This window comes from Felis catus, chromosome B3 (assembly GCF_018350175.1).
Source record: "Felis catus isolate Fca126 chromosome B3, F.catus_Fca126_mat1.0, whole genome shotgun sequence".
Lineage (NCBI taxonomy): Eukaryota > Metazoa > Chordata > Mammalia > Carnivora > Felidae > Felis > Felis catus.
Genome location: NC_058373.1, coordinates 97879576 through 97899691, shown reverse-complemented (window position 1 = coordinate 97899691; position 20116 = coordinate 97879576). Strand labels below are relative to the sequence as shown.

General features: G+C 39.4%; 3 protein-coding genes across 10 annotated transcripts in view; 2 read left to right on the top strand and 1 right to left on the bottom strand.

Moving 5' to 3' along the window:
• Window positions 1-2648, top strand: part of CDKL1 (cyclin dependent kinase like 1) — a 58671-nt gene extending 56023 nt beyond the window's left edge. The window contains exon 10 of the mRNA XM_003987625.5: window positions 539-2648. Coding sequence (XP_003987674.3) covers window positions 539-646 — 108 coding nt within the window. The 3' untranslated portion in view covers window positions 647-2648. The remainder of the gene's footprint in view (window positions 1-538) is intronic.
• On the bottom strand, window positions 2649-13537 carry DMAC2L (distal membrane arm assembly component 2 like). Of its 4 annotated transcripts, XM_045059897.1 has the most exons (6): window positions 13434-13496; window positions 10182-10257; window positions 6939-7050; window positions 5627-5835; window positions 4885-5056; window positions 2649-3830 (listed from the first exon to the last, which is right to left on the bottom strand). In XM_045059897.1, the coding sequence occupies exons 3-6, from the start codon at window positions 7043-7045 to the stop codon at window positions 3716-3718; spliced, it is 603 nt and encodes a 200-aa protein (XP_044915832.1). In that variant the 5' UTR covers window positions 7046-7050; window positions 10182-10257; window positions 13434-13496; the 3' UTR covers window positions 2649-3715. The 4 variants fall into 4 exon arrangements, with proteins under 4 accessions (XP_044915832.1, XP_044915831.1, XP_044915830.1 ...); XM_045059896.1 differs by lacking the exon at window positions 10182-10257 and having other exon boundaries at window positions 13434-13536; XM_045059895.1 differs by lacking the exon at window positions 13434-13496 and having other exon boundaries at window positions 10182-10395.
• Window position 13538: 1 nt separating this feature from the next.
• Window positions 13539-20116, top strand: part of L2HGDH (L-2-hydroxyglutarate dehydrogenase) — a 43209-nt gene continuing 36631 nt past the window's right edge. For 3 of the 5 annotated variants that reach the window (XM_023255679.2, XM_023255680.2, XM_045059894.1), the window contains exons 1-3: window positions 13539-13815; window positions 17311-17426; window positions 18157-18308. In XM_023255679.2, the coding sequence (XP_023111447.2) occupies window positions 13676-13815; window positions 17311-17426; window positions 18157-18308 (408 nt within the window). In that variant the 5' untranslated portion in view covers window positions 13539-13675. Of the gene's footprint in view, window positions 13816-15668; window positions 15802-16585; window positions 16701-17310; window positions 17427-18156; window positions 18309-20116 lie in introns of all 5 variants that reach the window. The other 2 variants (XM_045059893.1, XM_023255678.2) reach the window with 2 other exon arrangements.

The following is a 20116-nucleotide window of genomic DNA, read 5'->3' as shown; positions in this document are numbered from 1 at the left end:
ATCCCAAAGGTCCCAGCAAGCTCTTAACTCCTGTAAATCTATGTGGTTTTTTCCTAATGTTAATATGTAGATTTTTCCTTCTTTTTCATATTCTCTAAATTTTCTCAAATGTGCAATGTTTTGCTTTTTAATATAAAAGAAATCTTTAGGGGTGCCTGGGTGGCTCAGTCGGTTAAGTGTTAGACTTCAGCTTGGGTCATGATCTCACTGCCCAAGAGTTTGAGCCCCGCGTTGGGCTCTGTGCTGACAGCTCAGAGTCTGGAGCCTGTTTTGGATTCTGTGTCTCTCCCTCTCTCTGCCCCTCCCATGCTCATGCTCTGTCTCTGAATAATAAATAAATGTTAAAATTTTTTTAAAGAAATCTTTAAAAGGAAAAAGAACAAATTGAAACATTTTGTCTTCACTCAGAACCTGGGATTCTGTGCAGAAAAAGGATTTCCATGCTGAAAAATGGACTTCTTTACCTCTTTTGTGATATGTTATCAATAACAAAAAGAGTGTGTGGTGTTGAACCTGATCCTATGTTTTGTATTTTCAGCTGCAGTACCTACCCCAGCTGACTAGCAGCAGCTTCCTTCCAGCTTTGGATAATAAGAAGTACTACTGTAACTTGAAGAAACTCAACTCCCGTTTTCCAAACATTTAAGGAGCTTGAAGATTGATGATGAAAAAGGAACCGAACTTACAAACTTGATTGAAAATAATCATAATGCTTTAAGAACATCAGGAGAAAACCTAAGTAATAACCTGGGGGAGGCCAGCTGGCAGAATCGGAAGGGGAATTACAGAGGCAGCCTTCTTCCATGCTTCCTGATGGTGACTAGAACAGAAAGGAAAAACTTGTTTGGATTTTCACTTGCATTTTTGTTGTATCTAAGTAGCTGAGTTTATTGACAGAAATATAAATTGTAGCTGCTGCCCATATATCTGGCAAGATTAGAGATGTGATATTTATGCTCCAACTGTACTATATGCAACAAGAAAAATGGATTACAAAACACCCATACGTATTTCTTGTATCTCTTTCACATGGAGTCCTATCCCCTGCCTTTTAGTTCCTGAATTCAAAATGTTTAAAATCCCATTTCCTGCTTGTTCTATTTCTTGATTTTCCTATTTTAAAACATTTTTGGAATATTGAAGAGTTGCTTAATATTTTTAAAAATCATGGATTATCGTAACAAAATTACAAATTTAATGATATTTCTAGACATTTCTTACATATGCTTTGGTCTTTACCTTTAGTAAAGGATGCATCTTAGTCATTTTTGCAGGCAAGATGGGTTTATATAACCCATCCACAGGTTACCCAATTCCCCATGCAAACAGTGGTGTGAAGGCTGGCGGCAGACCAAGGCGATCAAGAGGTAGAACGAGCCCTGCAGGCTTCCTGGGAACTGAGCCTATCAGCCTGAGAGTAATTATTCTTCATTCTCTCCAGCTCAGCCTCAGACTTGGAGACAGATCTATGGGTAGGACTATCTACAGTAATCTGGGATTTGGAAGAAATTGCTTGAGTTTTTACTTGGATCATGAAAGACGTGAGGTTGTAAACTCCTATTTTTCCTGAAATACTTTTTTATGCTATCTGTATGTATATGTGTATACATATGCATATGTGTCTGTACACATATAAGTGTGTGTATACATATAGTATGCTAAGAACTGATAAAAATAATAACAGAGTAGTCCAAATTGATACTGAAGATTCCTAGCTTTGTATTGTGAGACTTGAAATGATGACCTATAATTAGCTTTGACGCGGGCTACCACTCTTCAAAAAGCTTCATCACTCCTGTCCCCTGAACACAGGGTACAATGAAGCTCACGTCTGTTTCTTATAGCTGACTGCCAGTTTTGGCTGATGGGCTGCCGCTGTGTCCTAGTCATTCTCAGCCACAGTTTTAGATGTTGTATTTTACGGTATCTTCAGAACATTTCTTCTGTACTCTTACTAGTTTACTGCTATAGTAACTTCCTTCATGACAGCATATGACTTTATTCTTTACTGCTAAGTAACTCACTAAATTTAGGCATCTGTTCAATAATTTTGGCCACTCCAGCCAGGTTAATGATATTCTAAGGCTTCCTGATGTATGTGGCTTCTTGCAAGGAGCTGACAGTGGGTTAAATACTAGTCTCGGCATTATCTGATTCTTCTTATGTGGCTTTGATTCAAATGGCAAAGAAGGACAGCCCACTTCTGTGAAGAGTTTACATTTTGTGTTCTTCTTTTTAACCCAAAACAATGTACTTGACGAGGCAGATGATTATAGCTGCCTAATTTATCCAGTAGTTTTATAGAAAACCATTTAGAATACAAAAGTAGTTGCAGACTAAATTGTGGTGAATCAGTTGCCTCACCACACAATAAGCAAACAAATCTGAGATGGAAGCATTCATTTTTTTCTAATGAGTTCTAAATGTGCACTAATGCTTAATTCAACCATATCTGTAATCATTCATTCAGCATGGAGTCACTATTGTTTCACATAAGACTGTTTTACAACCTAGTCTTTTTAATTTGTTATTTTCTGATTTTGTAAATGACAGTGGCAATTATTCGTAAATAGTGTATCATTTGTGGTATGTGCTATTTACATAAGCTGGTTTCTAAACACAATTAAAATCCACTTTTTCTACCCCAATGCTGCATCATACAGTGTTTATTTTAAAATTATTTCCAGCTAAGGTTCTATTCAAGACCATACAGTTTATGTTCAAGAACCAGACATACAGAAATCTACAGACAAGTTGGCCTATAATTAACAATAATAGAACCAGGGCCATTTCAAGCAGGTAAAATTAAAGATCTGTTTTTACCTATTTGTGATATTCTTTATCACTGCTTTCTAGATATAAATTGAATTTTGTGTTTATACTTCTTTTTGATGTCCCTTGAAGTCATAGGAAGCAGTACCCAACATATATGGGGAAATTTAAATTAGTTTCTAGTTGGCATGTCAAAATTTTTGGTTTAAAGCAGTATTTTAATTTAAGCAAAAAGTATGGTCTTCATGATTATTTCCTTTGTTCTACTGCAGTTGCAAAACTATTTGAATTCAGCCAAATATTTATGTCTAGTTTTAATAAAACACCTGACTAAGCTTACAAAATAGACAAATTAGCCAGAAACTATTCATTCAGAGAAAGGTGTAGGTTATAAAGAACAAAGGAATGTAGGGTCATGAGAAATGAATGCAAATCCTGGGAAGCAATAGGGATGCCTTAACAACCAATGACTGCCTTTCATAATTCATCAATGAATCTGAAACTTAGCTTTCAGTTTTTCATAACTATACATTTATAGTAACATGCTTCAATAGCTTTAAAGTAAAATGTAACATTAACATAAATTACTCATAAAATACAATAAAGAATATCTGTGTGGCACATTTAAATCGCTTTAAAGAACTCTCAGTATCTACATACTGTACAGATTTCTATATAAAATGAGGAACATATTAGAATTAAACTGCTACCTTGTTTCCATTTTTCCTAAAAGGATTTAATGTATATATATTTTTACTTCCAACTTAGTAACTTCAGTGAGTCATGTCTGAATATTTTCTACATGATGGACTCTGCTTCTGAAATGTCATGACTGAATATCCTTAGGGTCTGTTGATTATTATATAATATTTATGATGTTTAGGATCAACAATTTCAAATGATACTTTATATTGAAATACGATACTTCTTAAATATGATTATTTTACTTCAAGTCTAATTTTAGTTCCAGAGAAGGCAGTGCTGTCTTAAAGGCTCGGATAATGTTTTCTTTTTCTCTTACTCCAGGAAGATCACTTAACAATAAATATTTCAGGTTTCTGCAAAAAGAGAAGGAAAAAAAAGCTACTTTGGTTTTGCCTTTACTCTTATAGCATGAACAATAAACTGTATTCACTGGCCTAAAAAACATTGCACATAGAATGTGTTTATATTACACTATACTTTCAAAATGACTTTTAGAACAGTAGTGTTAAGAGTGCTATTTTAAATGAAATTCATTCTAGGACCTAAGCCAGACTTTGGAAAGTTGAGTTGTTCTGAATTATATCAGTAATTCTAGCTGAATCTTTCCAAATACAGTATATGTATTATGCCATAGAACTCTTTTGCATGTGAAACACTAAATATGAATCTTAATCCAGAAAAGAAAAAAAAATGGGAAAGTTCTTAAAAGAACTTCATTAAAAGATGAAGCTTCAAACCTTCAACTAATATAAGAGACAGTCTACTACTTTTGGTTCTGATGCTTAAAATTTCTCTACTAAAAAAAAAATAAACTTAAAAGTGGGGGTGGGGGAACCTGGCTGACTCAGTCAGTAGAGCGTTGAGACTCTTGATCTTGGGGTCATGGGTTTGAGCCTCAGGGTGGGTACAGAGATTACTAAAAAAAATTAACTTAAAATTTCTCAAACTTTCTGTGATACTGAGGTTATTGTCAGAACATCAGGAAAAATTCTTCAAAAGATGGACAGGAAGGATAATGGCAAATGTCCATTGACGGCCTATTGTAGCAGTCACCATGCTAGATGCTTGATGTACATTTACTTTTTAAAGAAGATGCCCCCTTAAAAATACAATAAAACAATGTATTAAGGTTGATAATTTTAACTGTTTTATTTTGGAAGAAAGTTAAGTCATTTTCTTATATTTTTCTGAATTAAAAAAAAAAGGCTCCACCTCTTAATTGTTTTAAATTCTAATTATTCAGGGAACCTGTCTGGCTCAGTTGGTAGAGCATGCAACTCTTGACCTTGGGGTTCTGAGTTGGAGCCCCATGTTGTGAGTAGAGTTTACTTAAAGTTTTTTAAAATTTAAATTCTAATTATTCACTTTTAACATTATCAAATTTCCATTTTGGCACTGACCACCTACCTTAAGTGATACAAAGCAATGATGCCTTTGTCTGTGACATTCCCACATGAAATTATTTCCATTTCCAATACACTCTTTTGTAAATTTTCAAGTTTTCCAAGTTTCTCCAAACAGTCATCCTCGATATAATGACACTTGCATAGCCTTATTTTTTCAACATGCTGTAGGCCCTCTAGGAGATAAAAGATACATTTTAAGAATCTGCTTTACCATTAAGATAACCAACTATCCTAGTTTGCCTAGGACTATTCTGGTTTTAGGATTGGAAATCCTATGTCCTCAGAAACCTCTCAGTCCCCAGGAAAACTTGGATGATTAGTCGCCCTATTAACCATACAAACTATTCACTATATAATATAGGTCCATTCTGTAATCAGATGCCCGTGTACTGGAGGAAAGAAGGGCCCACACCAGCAAAAGCTGTATGTGTACAATTATTCTCACATTATTGAGGGTTTCTCAAATGACAGAAATTTGACAGTTTGATAAACCAGGCCTTGAATTTTAAACCAATAAGCACAAAATAAAGGCATGTAGAGATAAGCCTAGTGGAAGGAGAAAGGAGAGGAAGGTGTTTGTAATATCTACTTAATTAAAAAAATCATACACAGGAAAAAACAAGCTGGATTGTACTGACAAGGGCAAAAAAGGACACACCTCTGACTGTAACAGTGAATCAACTGCAACAAAATGTCACTGCAAAGCACCTCCGTTTCCCATAAGCAAATGACAGGGTAGTTACCCATGTAATCAAATCCAATGCTCATGATACAAGAGTCGGTGGCATCAATTGCCTGAATCTTGTACTTGTCCAGAGGTCCTGTGGGGAGGTGGTTGTAGTCCTTCTGCCACCTCTCCTGGCCGTGGTAGCGCACCATGGCCCCACAGCGCAGCAGCCACTCCGATGCTGCCCTATCGGGTCCCACATCCCTGATGCGTTCATAATCCACTCTGTCGGCAAAGAACAAAAATAGTTCGTTTTTAGTATAATCGCTAGCTGCTTCATGGCAGTCCGTCAACATAAATACAGTACGGCAACAACTTTTCCTTTCAAATGACTGAGAGGGAGGGAAGTATACTCGTGAGAGTCATGTGAAAAAACATGAGGGCTCTTCCGGCTCCCTTTTTTGTTTTTCTTTTGTTCCCAAGTGAACTCTGTCTAGGCCTATTGTTTGTATATGAGTTTATCAGGCAGACATGTACCTTCATTGATTCACATGTAGCACAGTGCTTGACACCAGGAGGTACTCGGTGACTACGTGTTGAATGAACGACTATACTGGGTTATTGTTGTTTTTTTTTTAATGATAAAAGATAAAATGGAATAGTTTCAAATCTGTTCAAATTAATGTCATTAATTTTTAATTATTTAATTTTTACATTTGCCTTTCTCGCTAGTTGGTGGTATTAAAGCTGTATTAAGCAACAAGCAGATGAGTTTCATTAGTTTCAAAATGATATTTCGTTTTTTTAAATCTTTAAATGTTTATTTTAATACAGGGAGAGAGAGAGAAAGACAGAGCAAGTGGGGTAGGGACAGAGAGCAAGGGAGAGACAGAATCCCAAGCAGGCTCCACACTGACAGTGGAGCCCGACACAGGCTTGAACTCACAAACAATGAGATCATGACCTGAGCTGATATCAAGAGTCAGACGCTTAGCTGACTGAGCCACTCAGGCACCCCTCAAAATGATATTTCAAACCATGCCACCCACTTTTTAATAAACTTGAGTCCCCATGGTAGTATTTAAAAGGCTAACTACATCCCTTAAGATCCCTTTCATTTTAGAAAACTTGAATGGTATTGAAAGGACAAATAAAAATCACTGAAATCTTGACTGGAACCCAATTAGTTAATATTTTATATTAGTAATGTTAATATTTTCTGGTCTTTATTCAATGTTTGTATGTTTTGTTATTAAACAAAATTAGGATCATATTGCACATACTGTACAAAAAAAAAGATATTTGACATACAAGAAATAACCAAATTAGCTACTGGAAACTCATCAGCTATAATAATTACCATGTTTCTTCACCTTAGAGTAACTTACTTATTAAACACTGCATTCAACCAGCCCCAGAAGTATCTGCAGTCACATGACCATGGGAGTTTCTTTAAGCCACACAACTGCTGGGAAATTTTTCCAAACAGCATCATTTGATCTAGACACACAAAACAGTATTCGTATTAGGTTATCAGCTGGCAATCAGAGTCCCAAACACACAGTAACTTGCTTTACAACTTCAAAGTCAATGCTCTTGTGCCAATGAAGTTGATGAGTCATTTGCCACTCAAAGTTATTGAACAAGTCACTCCTGTCTCTGTTTCCTGGTTTCTTTGCTGCAAAAAAAAAAAAAAAAAAACAATAGAGAGGCTGGATTGGATGGTCTGGAAGGTTCCTTCCAGCCTTGATATTAAGTTTCATTCTTCAACTTTGGGTTGGAGTCTGCCTGCAGTGTCGCCACCTGATGACCATTCAGGCAGTCCACCTACACATTTGCTGAAACCAGCTACTCCCAATCTACATTTCCAGTATCAAAATGACAAACTAAAATCACCTAGGGAGCAATGTGTCAAGGTTAAGACGCTTATATTCAGGAAGGGAGAGGCGACGTGAAAACAGACCTTTCTAAGACAAGGTTGCAAGTAGTATCACCAGAATAGTCCAAGCAAAGGCAAGGGCAGCTAGGACAGACTGGGCAAGTAACTTCACCTCTGTGACCCTTGTTTTTCTCACTTGTAAAATCAGATGATTTGCTCAGGTGATTTCCACCTGTAAAAATCTATGAGCATGAGTTGAGAAAGTGATTTCTGAACTGAGTCTCAATCTGATTTAATTCAGTTCAAGTTTCTCTAGGAGTGTGCTAAGTCAGAGGAAAACAAAGATAAATGAAGTGTGGTTTCTGCCTTTGGATTGCTGAAAACTTACTGTGGGATGAAGTGAGCTAAAACAAGTTATCAAGTCGTTAAAATAAATGATAGAACCTGAAAAGTTCCTTAAAGAGGTAAAATAAGGATAGGCCAGGATTTCAGCAGGCAAAATGCCAGGGGAAGGTATGTCAGGTGATTAGCTGAGGCAGAAATATTTAAGGCATGCTGTAGCTCAGTTTGGTTAGCACATGGGGATCATGAGAAGAGGAGGCAGACAGTTTACACAGTCACATCAGGAAGGGTCTCGCCTGATCAGCCAGGGAATTTGGATTATCTTCCACAGGCAGTTGGGAGTCACTGAGGTTTTAGCAAAGAGCACTGGCATGTTAGAGCTATGCTTCAGAATGTTATTTGGACAACAGCATTAAGACTGAGGGTCAATAGAAAAAACCAAAGAAACAGCTAACAAGGGCTTCAACTACACATAGCCATGGGAAAGGACCAAATGGGGAAAGAATGGGAATGACATTACAGAGTGGATTCCACATCTCAGTGAGATGTTCTGGCAAGGGCCAGAATAGTTGAAGATGACATTAAGTTTTGGTCTTGGGTCACTGGTTGGATGGTGATGCCATGAATAGAAATCAGGGTCAGGAGAACCAGCTGTAGGTTTCTCCCACCCCCATCCCCAGTTTTTCATATCCTAACTATGAAGTGTTAGCAGAACTTCTAAGTGGAGATAACCAACAAATTATTAGAGTGATTCACAAAATGGGAGAACTGGAATGAACTTAGACCACCTAGACCATTTAGAGATGAGGAAACAGGCCCTCATATTAAGCAACTTGCTGACACCCTAAATCCCTTCTGGAACAAGGTGGAGATTTAATAACTGCATATGTTTAAAAGAACTTACTCAATGTTTCATGGCTAATTGGTGGTAGCACGGAGACCTGAACCGAGTGCTCTCTCCTACCAGTCCAGAGCTTTTTCCTCAGTCAATGGATGGTACTAGAACTTGGGAATAAGAAGACTAGAAAGAGGCCTGAGTGGGAACCACCCTAGAGCTGAGAAGTGACTGCAGATGTTGAGGCTATAGAACAGTGAGAGATGAGGTCTGAGGACAGAACCCGGGATCACCTCCATTCTTCATTTCTTTTCTACCATCATCTGCCTTCATCACTGCAAACCTCCCACCTGCTATCACTCTATCATTCTCAGCCCTTTCCAACTTTTTGTTAAAGCTCTCTCCACCTGTGCCCACCTCTGATCACTCAACTGGCTGCCAATCTCATTTATCTGGACTTTCCAGCTTCAACTTAGGCTGTCCTATTTCCTGTCCCTCCCCGCTCTCCATCCCCATCCTGTCTGTGGAAATCTTACCCAGCCTCAAGACCTGATTCAAACGCCATCTCTACCCATCCATTCATTCATTCACTCAGTAAGTATTTATTGAATATCTGCTATACTTAGTGCCAGAGATACAATGGTAAGATTAAAAAACAACAAAGGAGAGACAGAGAAAGACAAGGTTCTTTGTCCTCATAGAATATATACTCTAATGAAGACAGACAACATAAAAACAAATAAATAGCATGCAATATGTCTAAACAGAGGTATTAACAAGTTCTGTGAAACACAAGAGGAGGGAGGGAAGGGAAGGCTTCACACTAGAGGTGTCTTTTGAGAGGGTCTTAAAGGATAATTAAGAGTTTCTAGTTAGGCAGACAAAAAGAAAAGCGTGCAGAGGAAAAAGGAGAGCAAGGATTACATCTTATTCATTTCCATTTTTCTTAGCACCTAGCACATTCCCATCCACCAAATTCAAGAGTTTAATAGATATTTACTAATTAGTGGTCTTCAATGGTTGATATATTTCCATAGAGAAAGGCAAACCAGAGAGACTGTGATTAAGTAAATTGGAGTAGTCTGTGAAAATTGAGTACCTTCACTTGATTCATTTTGGTTCACCTTATAATTCAGTTTAAAGGAAAGGCTAAATTTACTCCAGCTAGGATCTCTAAAAATACTAGATTATTACATTTAAAATACTTTAAACATGAATATAAAAATTTTACTTGGCAATAAAGGTAAAAAAAATAATAAATTGGTAGGGTTTTACATTCTCAACTGCACCCCTGCTGATTTTAGAATTCAAGCAGTTACGTCCGGAAATGTTTTCTATAGGGAAAGAGGAGACCTCTAGTGGTGAGTTGGTGAATTTAGCTCTAATGATTGGGGGAAAAAAACAAAGCAGTTAACAGCAAGCTAAAAAAAAAAAAAAAAAAAATAGCCACTACTAAATTATTGCTTCAATAAATAATTCAGAAATTAAAAAATCATTTAAAAAATCTCCTTCTTACTCTCATAACCTGGCTGAAAGCACATGTTTCTAAAAATTGCAATTATGCTTATTACTTACAGAAGGCTAGATCTCTGTTTGATTCAAAATAGGATGCACACAAAATGTTTCCGAGTAAGTTTGGTTGAGGGTTCCCCTGTTTGCATAAGAAAAGTAAGTTTTTTTTTTAAAGTGGAAGTTCTGGGGTGCTTGGCTGGTTCAGTTTGTAGAACATGCAACTCTCGATCTCAGGGTTGTGAGTTCAATCAAGTCCCACATTGGGCATGGAGCCTACCTAAAATTAAAAAAAATTTTTTTAATAAAAATAACAGTGGAAGTTTTGTTTTTACTTAGCTGGGCTATCCAAAGCGATGGCTAAGTGGCCCAAAAGACTGAACTAAAGAACTATTTCTTGAGGGTGATAAAAATGTGAAGGGGCAGATTTGGGGAGATTTTCCCCAAATTACAACCCCACCTCACTGCAAATCACCCAATATTGATGCCAACTCTTATTCCTGAGGTGTATAGAGTCTAGTGAAAAGGAAGAGAAAAATTCATTAGGAATTGGAAGCAAAGTTCCCCAAAGCCATTCCTCGGCCAACATCACATGGGATCCAGTGAAGTAATGCCTTATTCGTTCTGACACAGATGGAAGATGAACTTGAACTCTCAGCTGAGGGTGGTGTCATGAATACAAAATGTCACACCCAAGACATTACAGGGTGTATGAATGGAAGGTAAGCTCTTGACTTGAAATTACTTAACTGAAACAAATTAAGGTACAGTCAAACCTAGGGGAAGGTAAGCAGAAAAAAAAGTTATACAAAGAGCAGATGTATTGTGAGTTCTTTCATCTTGCTAAACAAAGAAGCATGTACTCAAAATTACATGGTAAACAAGTCACTACTTTGGGCTCAAGCGTCCCATGAAAGTTGACCATAAACATGTGTAATTCTGTATTCAACCTAGTAATAAAAATCCACTACCTCTAGTGCAAACTAAAAAATAACCATCTCCACTAAACACCTATCAGAACGGCAAAAATTAAAAACAGTGACAACACCAATTGCTGGTGATAAGAACCAGATCACTCAAAAATTGCTGGTGGGAATGTATAAAGGAACAGCCACTTTGTTTTTTGTTTTTTATTTTAGAGAGAGACCGAGGGACTGGGGGAGAGGGGCAGAGGGAAGAGAAAGAGAATCTTAAGCAGGCTCCGTGCTCAGCGTGGTGGCTGATGCAGGGCTCTATCCCACAAACCTGGGATCATGACTTGAGCGGAAACCAAGAGGCGGACGATCAACTGACTGAGCCACACAGGTGCCCTGGTACAGCCATTTTGGAACAGTTTGCCTGTTTTTTACAACACTAAACATTTGTTTATATGACCCAGCAATTGGACTCTTAGGCATTTATCCCAGAGAAACAAAAACAGGTTCACACAAAAAGCAGCACATTAACGTTCATAGCAGCTTTATTCCAAATAGCTAATTAGAACTCAGATGTGTTCCAATGGGTGAACGGTTAAACCTATTGTGGTATACCCATATCATGAAATACTACTCCCCAATAAGAAGGAATGAACCTTTCATACATACAACGATCCCAAGGGATTACACTAAGTAAAAAATAGCTAATTCCAAAAAATTACAGATTGGGGAAGGGGTGCCCCGAAGGAGTGAAGTTATAAAAGGGTACCCGTAGATCCCTTGTGGTGACTGAACGGTGTTGTAGCTGGACCGTGGTGGTGACACAACAATCTACACATGTGATAAAAACTAAACAGAACTAAATAGACATACAAATGTAAAGCTAGGGAAATCTGAGGAAGATCAACGGATTATGTAAATTTCCTGGTTATGACACTGTCCTACAGATTTGCAAGATGTTTTCATGGGGGGAGAAGGGGTAAAAGGTACACAGGATCTCTACTGTTCCTTACAACTGTATGGGACTCTACAATTATCTCAAAACAAAAAACTGAATTTAAGGAATAACCATCTCATTATTATTTTTTCATTTGTGATGGAAAAAGCAGGTAACGTTCTATGTTGTTTTCACAAACAAAGGCATTCAACTGTCCAGGAGGTAAAACCATTTGAACATAATAAAAACTCATTTATCCAGTGCAGTTGACCCTTCAACAACATAAGGGTTAAGGGCAGTTAAAAGTCTGCATAGGATTTTTGACTCCCCTCAAATTTAACTAACAGCCTACTGTTTGATTAGAAGCCTTACCAATAACATAGGTGATTAACACATATTTTGCATGTTATATGTAGTATACACTATGTTCTTATAATAAACTAGAGAAAATCATAAGGAAAACACATTTAGAGTACGGTATTGGATTTATTGAAAAGCATCTGCCTCCAAGTGGACAGGAGTTGTTCAAACCTGTGCTCTTCAAGGGTCAACTGTATTTCACTCCGCTAAACACCCTTGGGCTTTATTGCATGTAATCCACACAACAGCCTGTGTGAGAGACACAGCTATTACTCCTAGTTCACAGAAGAGATCCGAGGCAGAGACGAAGTGACTTCCCCAAGCCACCAGTCTAAACAGTTGGAACCAAATCAAAGTCCTTCCAGCAATAAAGTTTTTAACATTCTAATTTTGTTCTGTTCAGCTGTTCCGACCCTAAAAATGAAAAACTGCCGATAAGCACTGAGCACAGGCGTTAAACGGCCACGGTGAGGGCGAATCACCAAACTTCAGTCGGAAGGTCGCTTAGGGATTCCATAGCCCACCTCCTTCACTTTACAGATAAGGACACGGGGTGAAGAGACCTGTACAGAAGAGCCCCGTATTCCCAGGTCCGCACAGTGGGTTTAAATCTGTATCTCCACCCAGGATTTAAGACAAGGAAACAGACTGCCTAATGATGGCAGAGACAGAGCCATCTGGTTCTTCTAGGCGCTCGATATTTACAACACCAAGAAATGACATCGTCAGGAGCCCTACAAAAAGAAGTCCAGAAGACCGCGGGCTACCAGGCGTTGCCGCGACAAGGCCTCCGTCCCGAGCGAGAGCTAGGGCCGGACGGGCAGCGCCCCTCAGTGGGCAATTCGCCTGCGGGTGGCCAGCAATGGGCCTCCCGCAGACAGGGGCCGAGCCGGAGGCAGGGAGGCCGCTGGGCCCGCCCAAACGAGAGCTTTCACCCGTCACGCCCGCACTCTCTCCCAAGGCCCCGAGGACGCAGGGCCTGAGATGACAGGACGCGCGGCTCAGCGGGCCACCTTTTCAGTGAGCCCCGCAGCGGGAGAAGGAAAAGGGCAGAGCGTAACCACCACCCTACTCCCGCCTCGCGCGGGGCCTAGCTCCTCTACTCACGGCATTGGAGGAAGGGAGGGAGCGAGCGAGCGTGCCCTGCGTCTACGGCGCCGCCGGCCTGCCCTTCGCCCTCCGCCGTGCGCGTCCATTGGCTACTGGCGTCGCTCCCACGTGGGGCGAAGACACGTGCTCCATTGGCCCCTGAGTGGGAGGCGGGATTAGACAGCGCCGAGAGCCCCGCAGCGTCCGGCTCCAGGGACCACCTCTGGGGGCTGAGGGAGGACGGGGGAGGGGCGCAGGCAATGGTCCCCGCACTGCGCTATATCCGCGGTGCCTGCGGCCCGGCCCTCGGAGGTTTCCCCGGGGGGTTCTCCTCCGCAGGCCGGCCGGCGCCGGGGAGGTCCTGGCCGCTGTACCAAGGTGGCCGCCCAGCTAGCACCCGGTGAGTAGCCGCTGGCCTGCCCTCGCCGCCTGTGCGACCGCTTCTCTCGGAGGTGCCTCTTGTTGGACCTCTGCCCCTACTCTACTTCCCTGCCCCGGGCGTGAGTGAAGGTTAGGTCCTGTGGAGCCCTGGCTGCAACCTCGGATCCCAGGAGTTACCTGTAGGATTCACTGGTTGTGTTTGTGTGACGGATGAAAAGAATAAGGCGGTGTTGAGTGGAGCTCTAGAGCAGTTCTGGTTTTCAGTACTACCCTCCACTTCCCTTTCAATTCTTGGGTGGGTTACTTAAGCTTCTTAAAGGCTCAGTTGTGAGTAGGAGCCTAGTCTCTCCCGTAGGTGGTCGTTTTAAGGGTTAAAGGACCTATCACACTAAGCAGTCAAAGAAACTGTTTATTAGCTGGCATCCCTGATGTTGCTTGGATGATTTGAAACCATTCTTAAATCAGTCAGTTCCTGGCAAACACTGCATAGAGTTGCCCTGTGAGAAGCAGTTCAGTTACTAGTCAAAACCTGCACAAGTAAGTGTCCTGTGATTTGAAGTTTGGAGGTCACGTTAGAAACCACGGTCTTTCTCTGCTCTCTGTGAAGGAAATGGCTTATGCTAAGGCATTAAAGCTGGAAAGCTCTTGGATATTTTGGGAAGTAGAAGGTGGGCAAATTGAATGTGGCTGGAGCTTAGTGGAATAGAGATGGTGTGGCATGATACTGGAGACAGGCTACATCACAGCAGAGCTTTGATTTGATTTTAACTACACATTGAACTTTATTCTAAAGGAATTGGGAGACTTAGAGGGCTTTTAAGAAGAGAGAGTGCTTGAATGTTGAGGTTTCAAAAGTTGACTGGCTGCTGTGTGTTAATTTGGAGGATTAGAGTGGTATAGGATTTGTGATTCATAGTGGGGGTATGTAGACAGTTATTTGGGGAATGCTTTTCTTAAGGAAACAAGGTAGAGTTAGTGAGGGTTTTGTGTATACTTTTTATTTTGAAATAATTCTAGACCCACAGGAAATTGCAAAAATACAGATTTTAGGTAACCTTCAGCCAGTTTACCCCAATGATAGCGTCTTCCCTAACTATAGTACAATATCAAAACTAGGAAATTGACATTGGTATGACACAGACCGTGTTCAGATTTCATCAGTTTTTAGATGCACTCATTTGTGTGTGTGTTTCTATGCAATTTAATCATGCTGCTTTGTGTAACTGTCATCACAAAATACACCACAAAGATATCTCTTATGTTACCAATCCCTTTATATTCACATACCATCTCTTCACCCTTCCTAACCCTTGGCAATCACTAATCTAGTCTCTAGCTGTAAAATGTTGTCATTTTTTAGAAGGTTTTATAAGTAGAATTACACAGTATATAACCTTTTGAGATTGGCTTTTTTCACACAGCATAACGTCTTGGAGATTCATCCACAGTGTTGCCTATATTGACAGCAGTTTCCTTTTAGTTGTTGAGTAGTATTTCATCATATGGTTGTATTACAGTTTGTTTAACCATTCACCAGTTGAAGGACATCTGAACTGTTTATAATTTGGGGCTCTTATGAGTACAGCTGCTGTGACGTTTATATACAGGTTTTTGTATGAACATCAGTTTTTATTTTTCTGAGATAAATGCCCAAGGGTGTAGTTGCTAAGACATATTTAGTTAGCACATGCTTAGTTTTTTATTTTCATTGTAGGCATGGCTTTTAATATAGGGCCGTAAAAGGAATATCCATTGAGAAATACTGAGTATTGATTTATAAAAGAAGAGTACACCAGAGGTTCCCAAGGAAGTATAAAACATGAAGTCATGCACCTGGGATCCAGGTTCTGAATATTAGAATTTCCCTTACAGAAAGACTTGAGATGAGTGGAGTCCATGTTTGGGACTCAAAAAGAGACCATTATATCCTTTAAGTGGGAGATCTTCAACACTCCAAAGAATGGCCTGAGGAAGAGTGGGAGATCAATGATGTGGCCCAAATTGGGTAAGATATAAGCCCAAAGATCTGTTTTTCCTATGTATGAGTGAGAACAGAACAAAGGAGGTTGTGCCAACGTCAAGGCCTAAACCAATTATCTGACTTGAGTGGAGTGTGTTACACAACGGCCAAGATAAATGTTTAGTTTTTTAAGAAACTGCTATACTCTTTTTCCAGGGTGGCTGTACTCTTTCACATTCCTACCAGCAGTGTGTGAGTGATCCAGTTCCTCCTCATTCTCACCAGCATTTGGTGTTACCACTTTTTAAATTTTCGCCATTCTAAGAGGAGTGTAGTGACATCTTATTGTAGTTTTAATTTGCATTTCCCTAGTCATTAATGGTAGTGAACATCTTTTCATGTGCTTATTTTCCATCTGTAGATCTATCCTCTTTGATGAAATTTGTTCTTATCCTTTGCGTATTTTCAAAATGGCTTATGTGGGAGTTCTTTATATATTCTAGATATGAGTCTTTTGTCAGATATGTGGCTTGCAACTAACTTGTTGGTTGTCTTCTTACCCCCTTAACAAAATATTTTGCAGAACAAAATTTTTAATTTTGATGAAGTCCAGTTTATCAGTTTTCCTTATATGGATCATGCTTTTGGTGTCTTCTCTTCACTTAGCCCTAGATCCCAAAGGTTTTTTCCTTTGTTTTCTTCTACAAGTTTTATGGTGAATATTTGATGATATAATACATTTATTGTAAATTTTTAAAAATTAGAATACTGGTATTGTGTGCATGTTTTAAAGAAGCCTTTTAGAAATAACATATTGAAATATTTACAGATGCTGTTTAGGATTTGCATCAAAATAATTTAATGCAGGAGGAGGTGAAATAGATGGGATATAGAAAAAGCAACATTAGCCATATGCTTACAAAAGTAGATATGTTGGGCATGAGGTAGGTGCTAAAGGTAATCTTTTTCTGCTTCTCATTACTGAATTAGATAGACTATACATGCCCTTCCTAATCTTTGAAATGGTTGTATAATCCGGATTTATCATGGCTAAAATTGTGGCTGTAAGCCTATTTCTGAATCAGTTATTTCCCTAAGGTTTGAAATTCTCACTGGCTGTTTCCTTCTCAGTAGAAAAAAGTTCTTGCACACTGAAGACTTGACTGTCTTGAAGGACCTAAGTCTTAAAGACCTAATGTGTTGGTTTATCCTCAAGAATACTGCACTTGAGTTTTAAATGAATAGTTGGTAGAGAAGAGTGTGATGCTTAACACGGAGTAAACACTCTGCCCAGGCAGAGTGCTGTGGAGGGTGAGATTGAGAGAGGCTTGGGAACTAGTTACCCTGCCTGCTGGGTGTGGCAGCTTATATTACTGACCCAGCAATGCATGTAATTCTTAAAGGCTTTTTCCTTTAAGAAGACAGTATCATAAAGCCCAATAAATATTTGATTGTAATGATTACAAATTAATAGTTTGATGAAAATTATGCACACGAAATTTGATGAGATCTACTGTAAACATGCAATACTTTAAAGGTGACTTTCTCTTAAAGCTCATTTGATGTAGTCGTTATTGGTGGCGGAATTGTGGGCCTTGCCTCTGCCAGAGCACTCATCCTGCGACATCCAGCACTTTCCATTGGTGTTCTGGAAAAGGAGAAAGATTTGGGTATGTATATTACCCGTGTTGCTCTTTGGGCTTAACCTGGATACCTGCTCATTATTTCAGTTCTGCATGTTTCATGTTGAATGTCATTATTAGTACCTTAGTTTGGGTTCTTCATAAAGCAGAGCCTGGGACCAGAACTTGAGTAGAGGTGATTTATTTGAGATGTTGTTTAGGAGGCAGAAGTGAGGAGTGTGGAGAGTAAGCCTGGAAGGAAGAAAAGCCACAGGAGGGTACATAATCAAGGTTGCAATTGTGAGCTTGATTCCTCTGGGACCTCTGAGGAGCAACATAAACATTTCCAAGGATTGTGCTCATTTTTCCATCACCTAGTGTTTCTACTGGCTGAGGATTGCCCCTGGGGACATTGAGTTGTAATCTTCTCCCTCTCCCCTCCTGTCACATTAGAAAAGGCCATGGGGTGGAATAACCCAGAGCTATAGTGGGTTTGCCAGCAGGGAGAGTTGGGTTTGTGCACCAAAGTTTGCTAGTAGTGAGGAGTGGGTTTGTGCATCAAAGTCGTAACTGAAGTGAAAGATGGCCTGAGGGGATGTGGCATGGACACCAGGGATGGCTACTAGAAGAAGTTACCAGTGTCCTGCCTATAAGAACAAACTCAGGCAGAATTTTCAATAATGTGGTCTCTACTAACTTCAACTTTGTTTGTTCCTCCACTTTGTAGCTTTTGAATACTTTGTATAGTTTCTCTTATCCTGTTTCTCTTGTCCGGTAGCTATTCACCAGACTGGACATAACAGTGGTGTCATACATAGTGGAATTTATTATAAACCTGAATCTCTAAAAGCTAAATTATGTGTACAAGGTGCAGCCCTCATCTATGAGTATTGTAAGCAAAAAGGAATTTCCTACAAGCAATGTGGTAAGGTAAGGCATTTTACTACAGCCTTGACTTACTTATAACTAGCATTTTCTTAGCAATGTTTAATGTTGAATTTAAAAAAATGGCTTTTCTATCTTTATGTAATTTTCAAAGTCTAATGTTAGAAAATAACTTTAGAAAAAGTGGTATGACTAACTCCACGTAATTTAAAAAAATAACAGTTTTATTGACATATAATTTATATACAGTATGTGATACAATTCACCCTTTTATTGAAGTGTTCAATTTGGTTTTTAGTATATTCATAAAATCATGCAGCTGTCACCACTGTCTGATTTTAGAACATGTACATTACCTCAAAAAGGAACCTTTATGCATTAACAGTCATTGCCTATACCTCTCACTTCCTATTCCTACCTTTCCCCGGCTCCTGGCAACCACTAATATACTTTCTGTCTCTGTGGATTTGCCTATTCTGGAAGTTTCCTATAAATAGAATCCTACAATATGTTGTCTTTTGTGACTGGCTTCTTTTACTTAGCATAATGTTCTCAAGCTTCATTTATCTTATGGCGTGAATCAGTACTTTATTCCTTTTTATAATCCATTGCGCAGCTATACCACATTTTATTTACCTATTTATCAGTTGACGGACATTTAGGTTGTTCCCATGTTTGACTATTATGAACACTGCTATTAGACTATTACGTATAATGCTGCTATGGACATTTATGTACACTTTTTTTGTATGGACCTGTATTTTTTTTAATATATAATTTATTGTCAAATTGGTTTCCATACAACACCCAGTGCTCATCTCAACAGGTACACTCCTGAATGCCCATCACCCACTTTCCCCTCTCCCCCAACCCCCCATCAACCCTCAGTTTGTTCTCAGTATTTAAGAGGCTCTTATGGTTTGCCTCCTTCCCTCTCTGTAACTTTTTTTTTGGTCCCCCTTCACCTCCCCCCGGTCTTCTGTGAAGTTTCTCAGGATCCACCTATGAGTGAAAACATATGGTATCTGTCTTTTCTCTGCTTGACTTAATTCACTTAGCATAACACTCTCCAGTTCCATCCACGTTGCTACAAAAGGGCAGATTTCATTCTTTCTCAGTGCCAACTAGTATTCCATTGTATATATAAAGCACAACTTCTTAATCCGTTCATCAGTTGATGGACATTTAGGCTCTTTCCATAATTTGGCTATTGTTGAAAGTGCTGCTATAAACATTGGGGTACAAGTGCCCCTATACATCAGCACTCTTGTATCCTTTGGGTAAATTTCTAGCAGTGCTATTGCTGGGTCATAGGGTAGGTCTATTTTTAATTTTTTGAGGAACCTCCACACTGTCTTCCAGAGCAGCTGTACCAGTTTGCATTCCCACTAACAGTGCAAGAGGGTTCCCGTTTCTCCACATCCTTGCCAGCATCTATAGTCTCCTCGTTTGTTCATTTTAGCCACTCTGACCAACGTGAGGTGGTATTTCAGTGTGGTTTTGATTTGTATTTCCCTGATGAGGAGTGACGTTGAGCATCTTTTTATGTGCCTTTTGGCTGTACGGACCAGTATTTTCATTTCTCTCAGATACATACTTAGGAGTGAAATTCTCAGGTCATATGGTAACTCCAAGTTTAACATGTCGAGGAACTGCCAAACTTTTTTTTAAAGTTCCACACTATTTTATTTTATTTTTAAACATTTTTAAAAATGATTTTTATTTATTTTTGAGAGACAGAGAGTATAAGTCGGGGAGAGACAGAGTACGAGCTGGGGAGAGGCAAAGAGAGAGACACAGAATCTGAGGCAGACTCCAGGTGCTGAGCTGTCAGCACAGAGCCTGATGTGGGG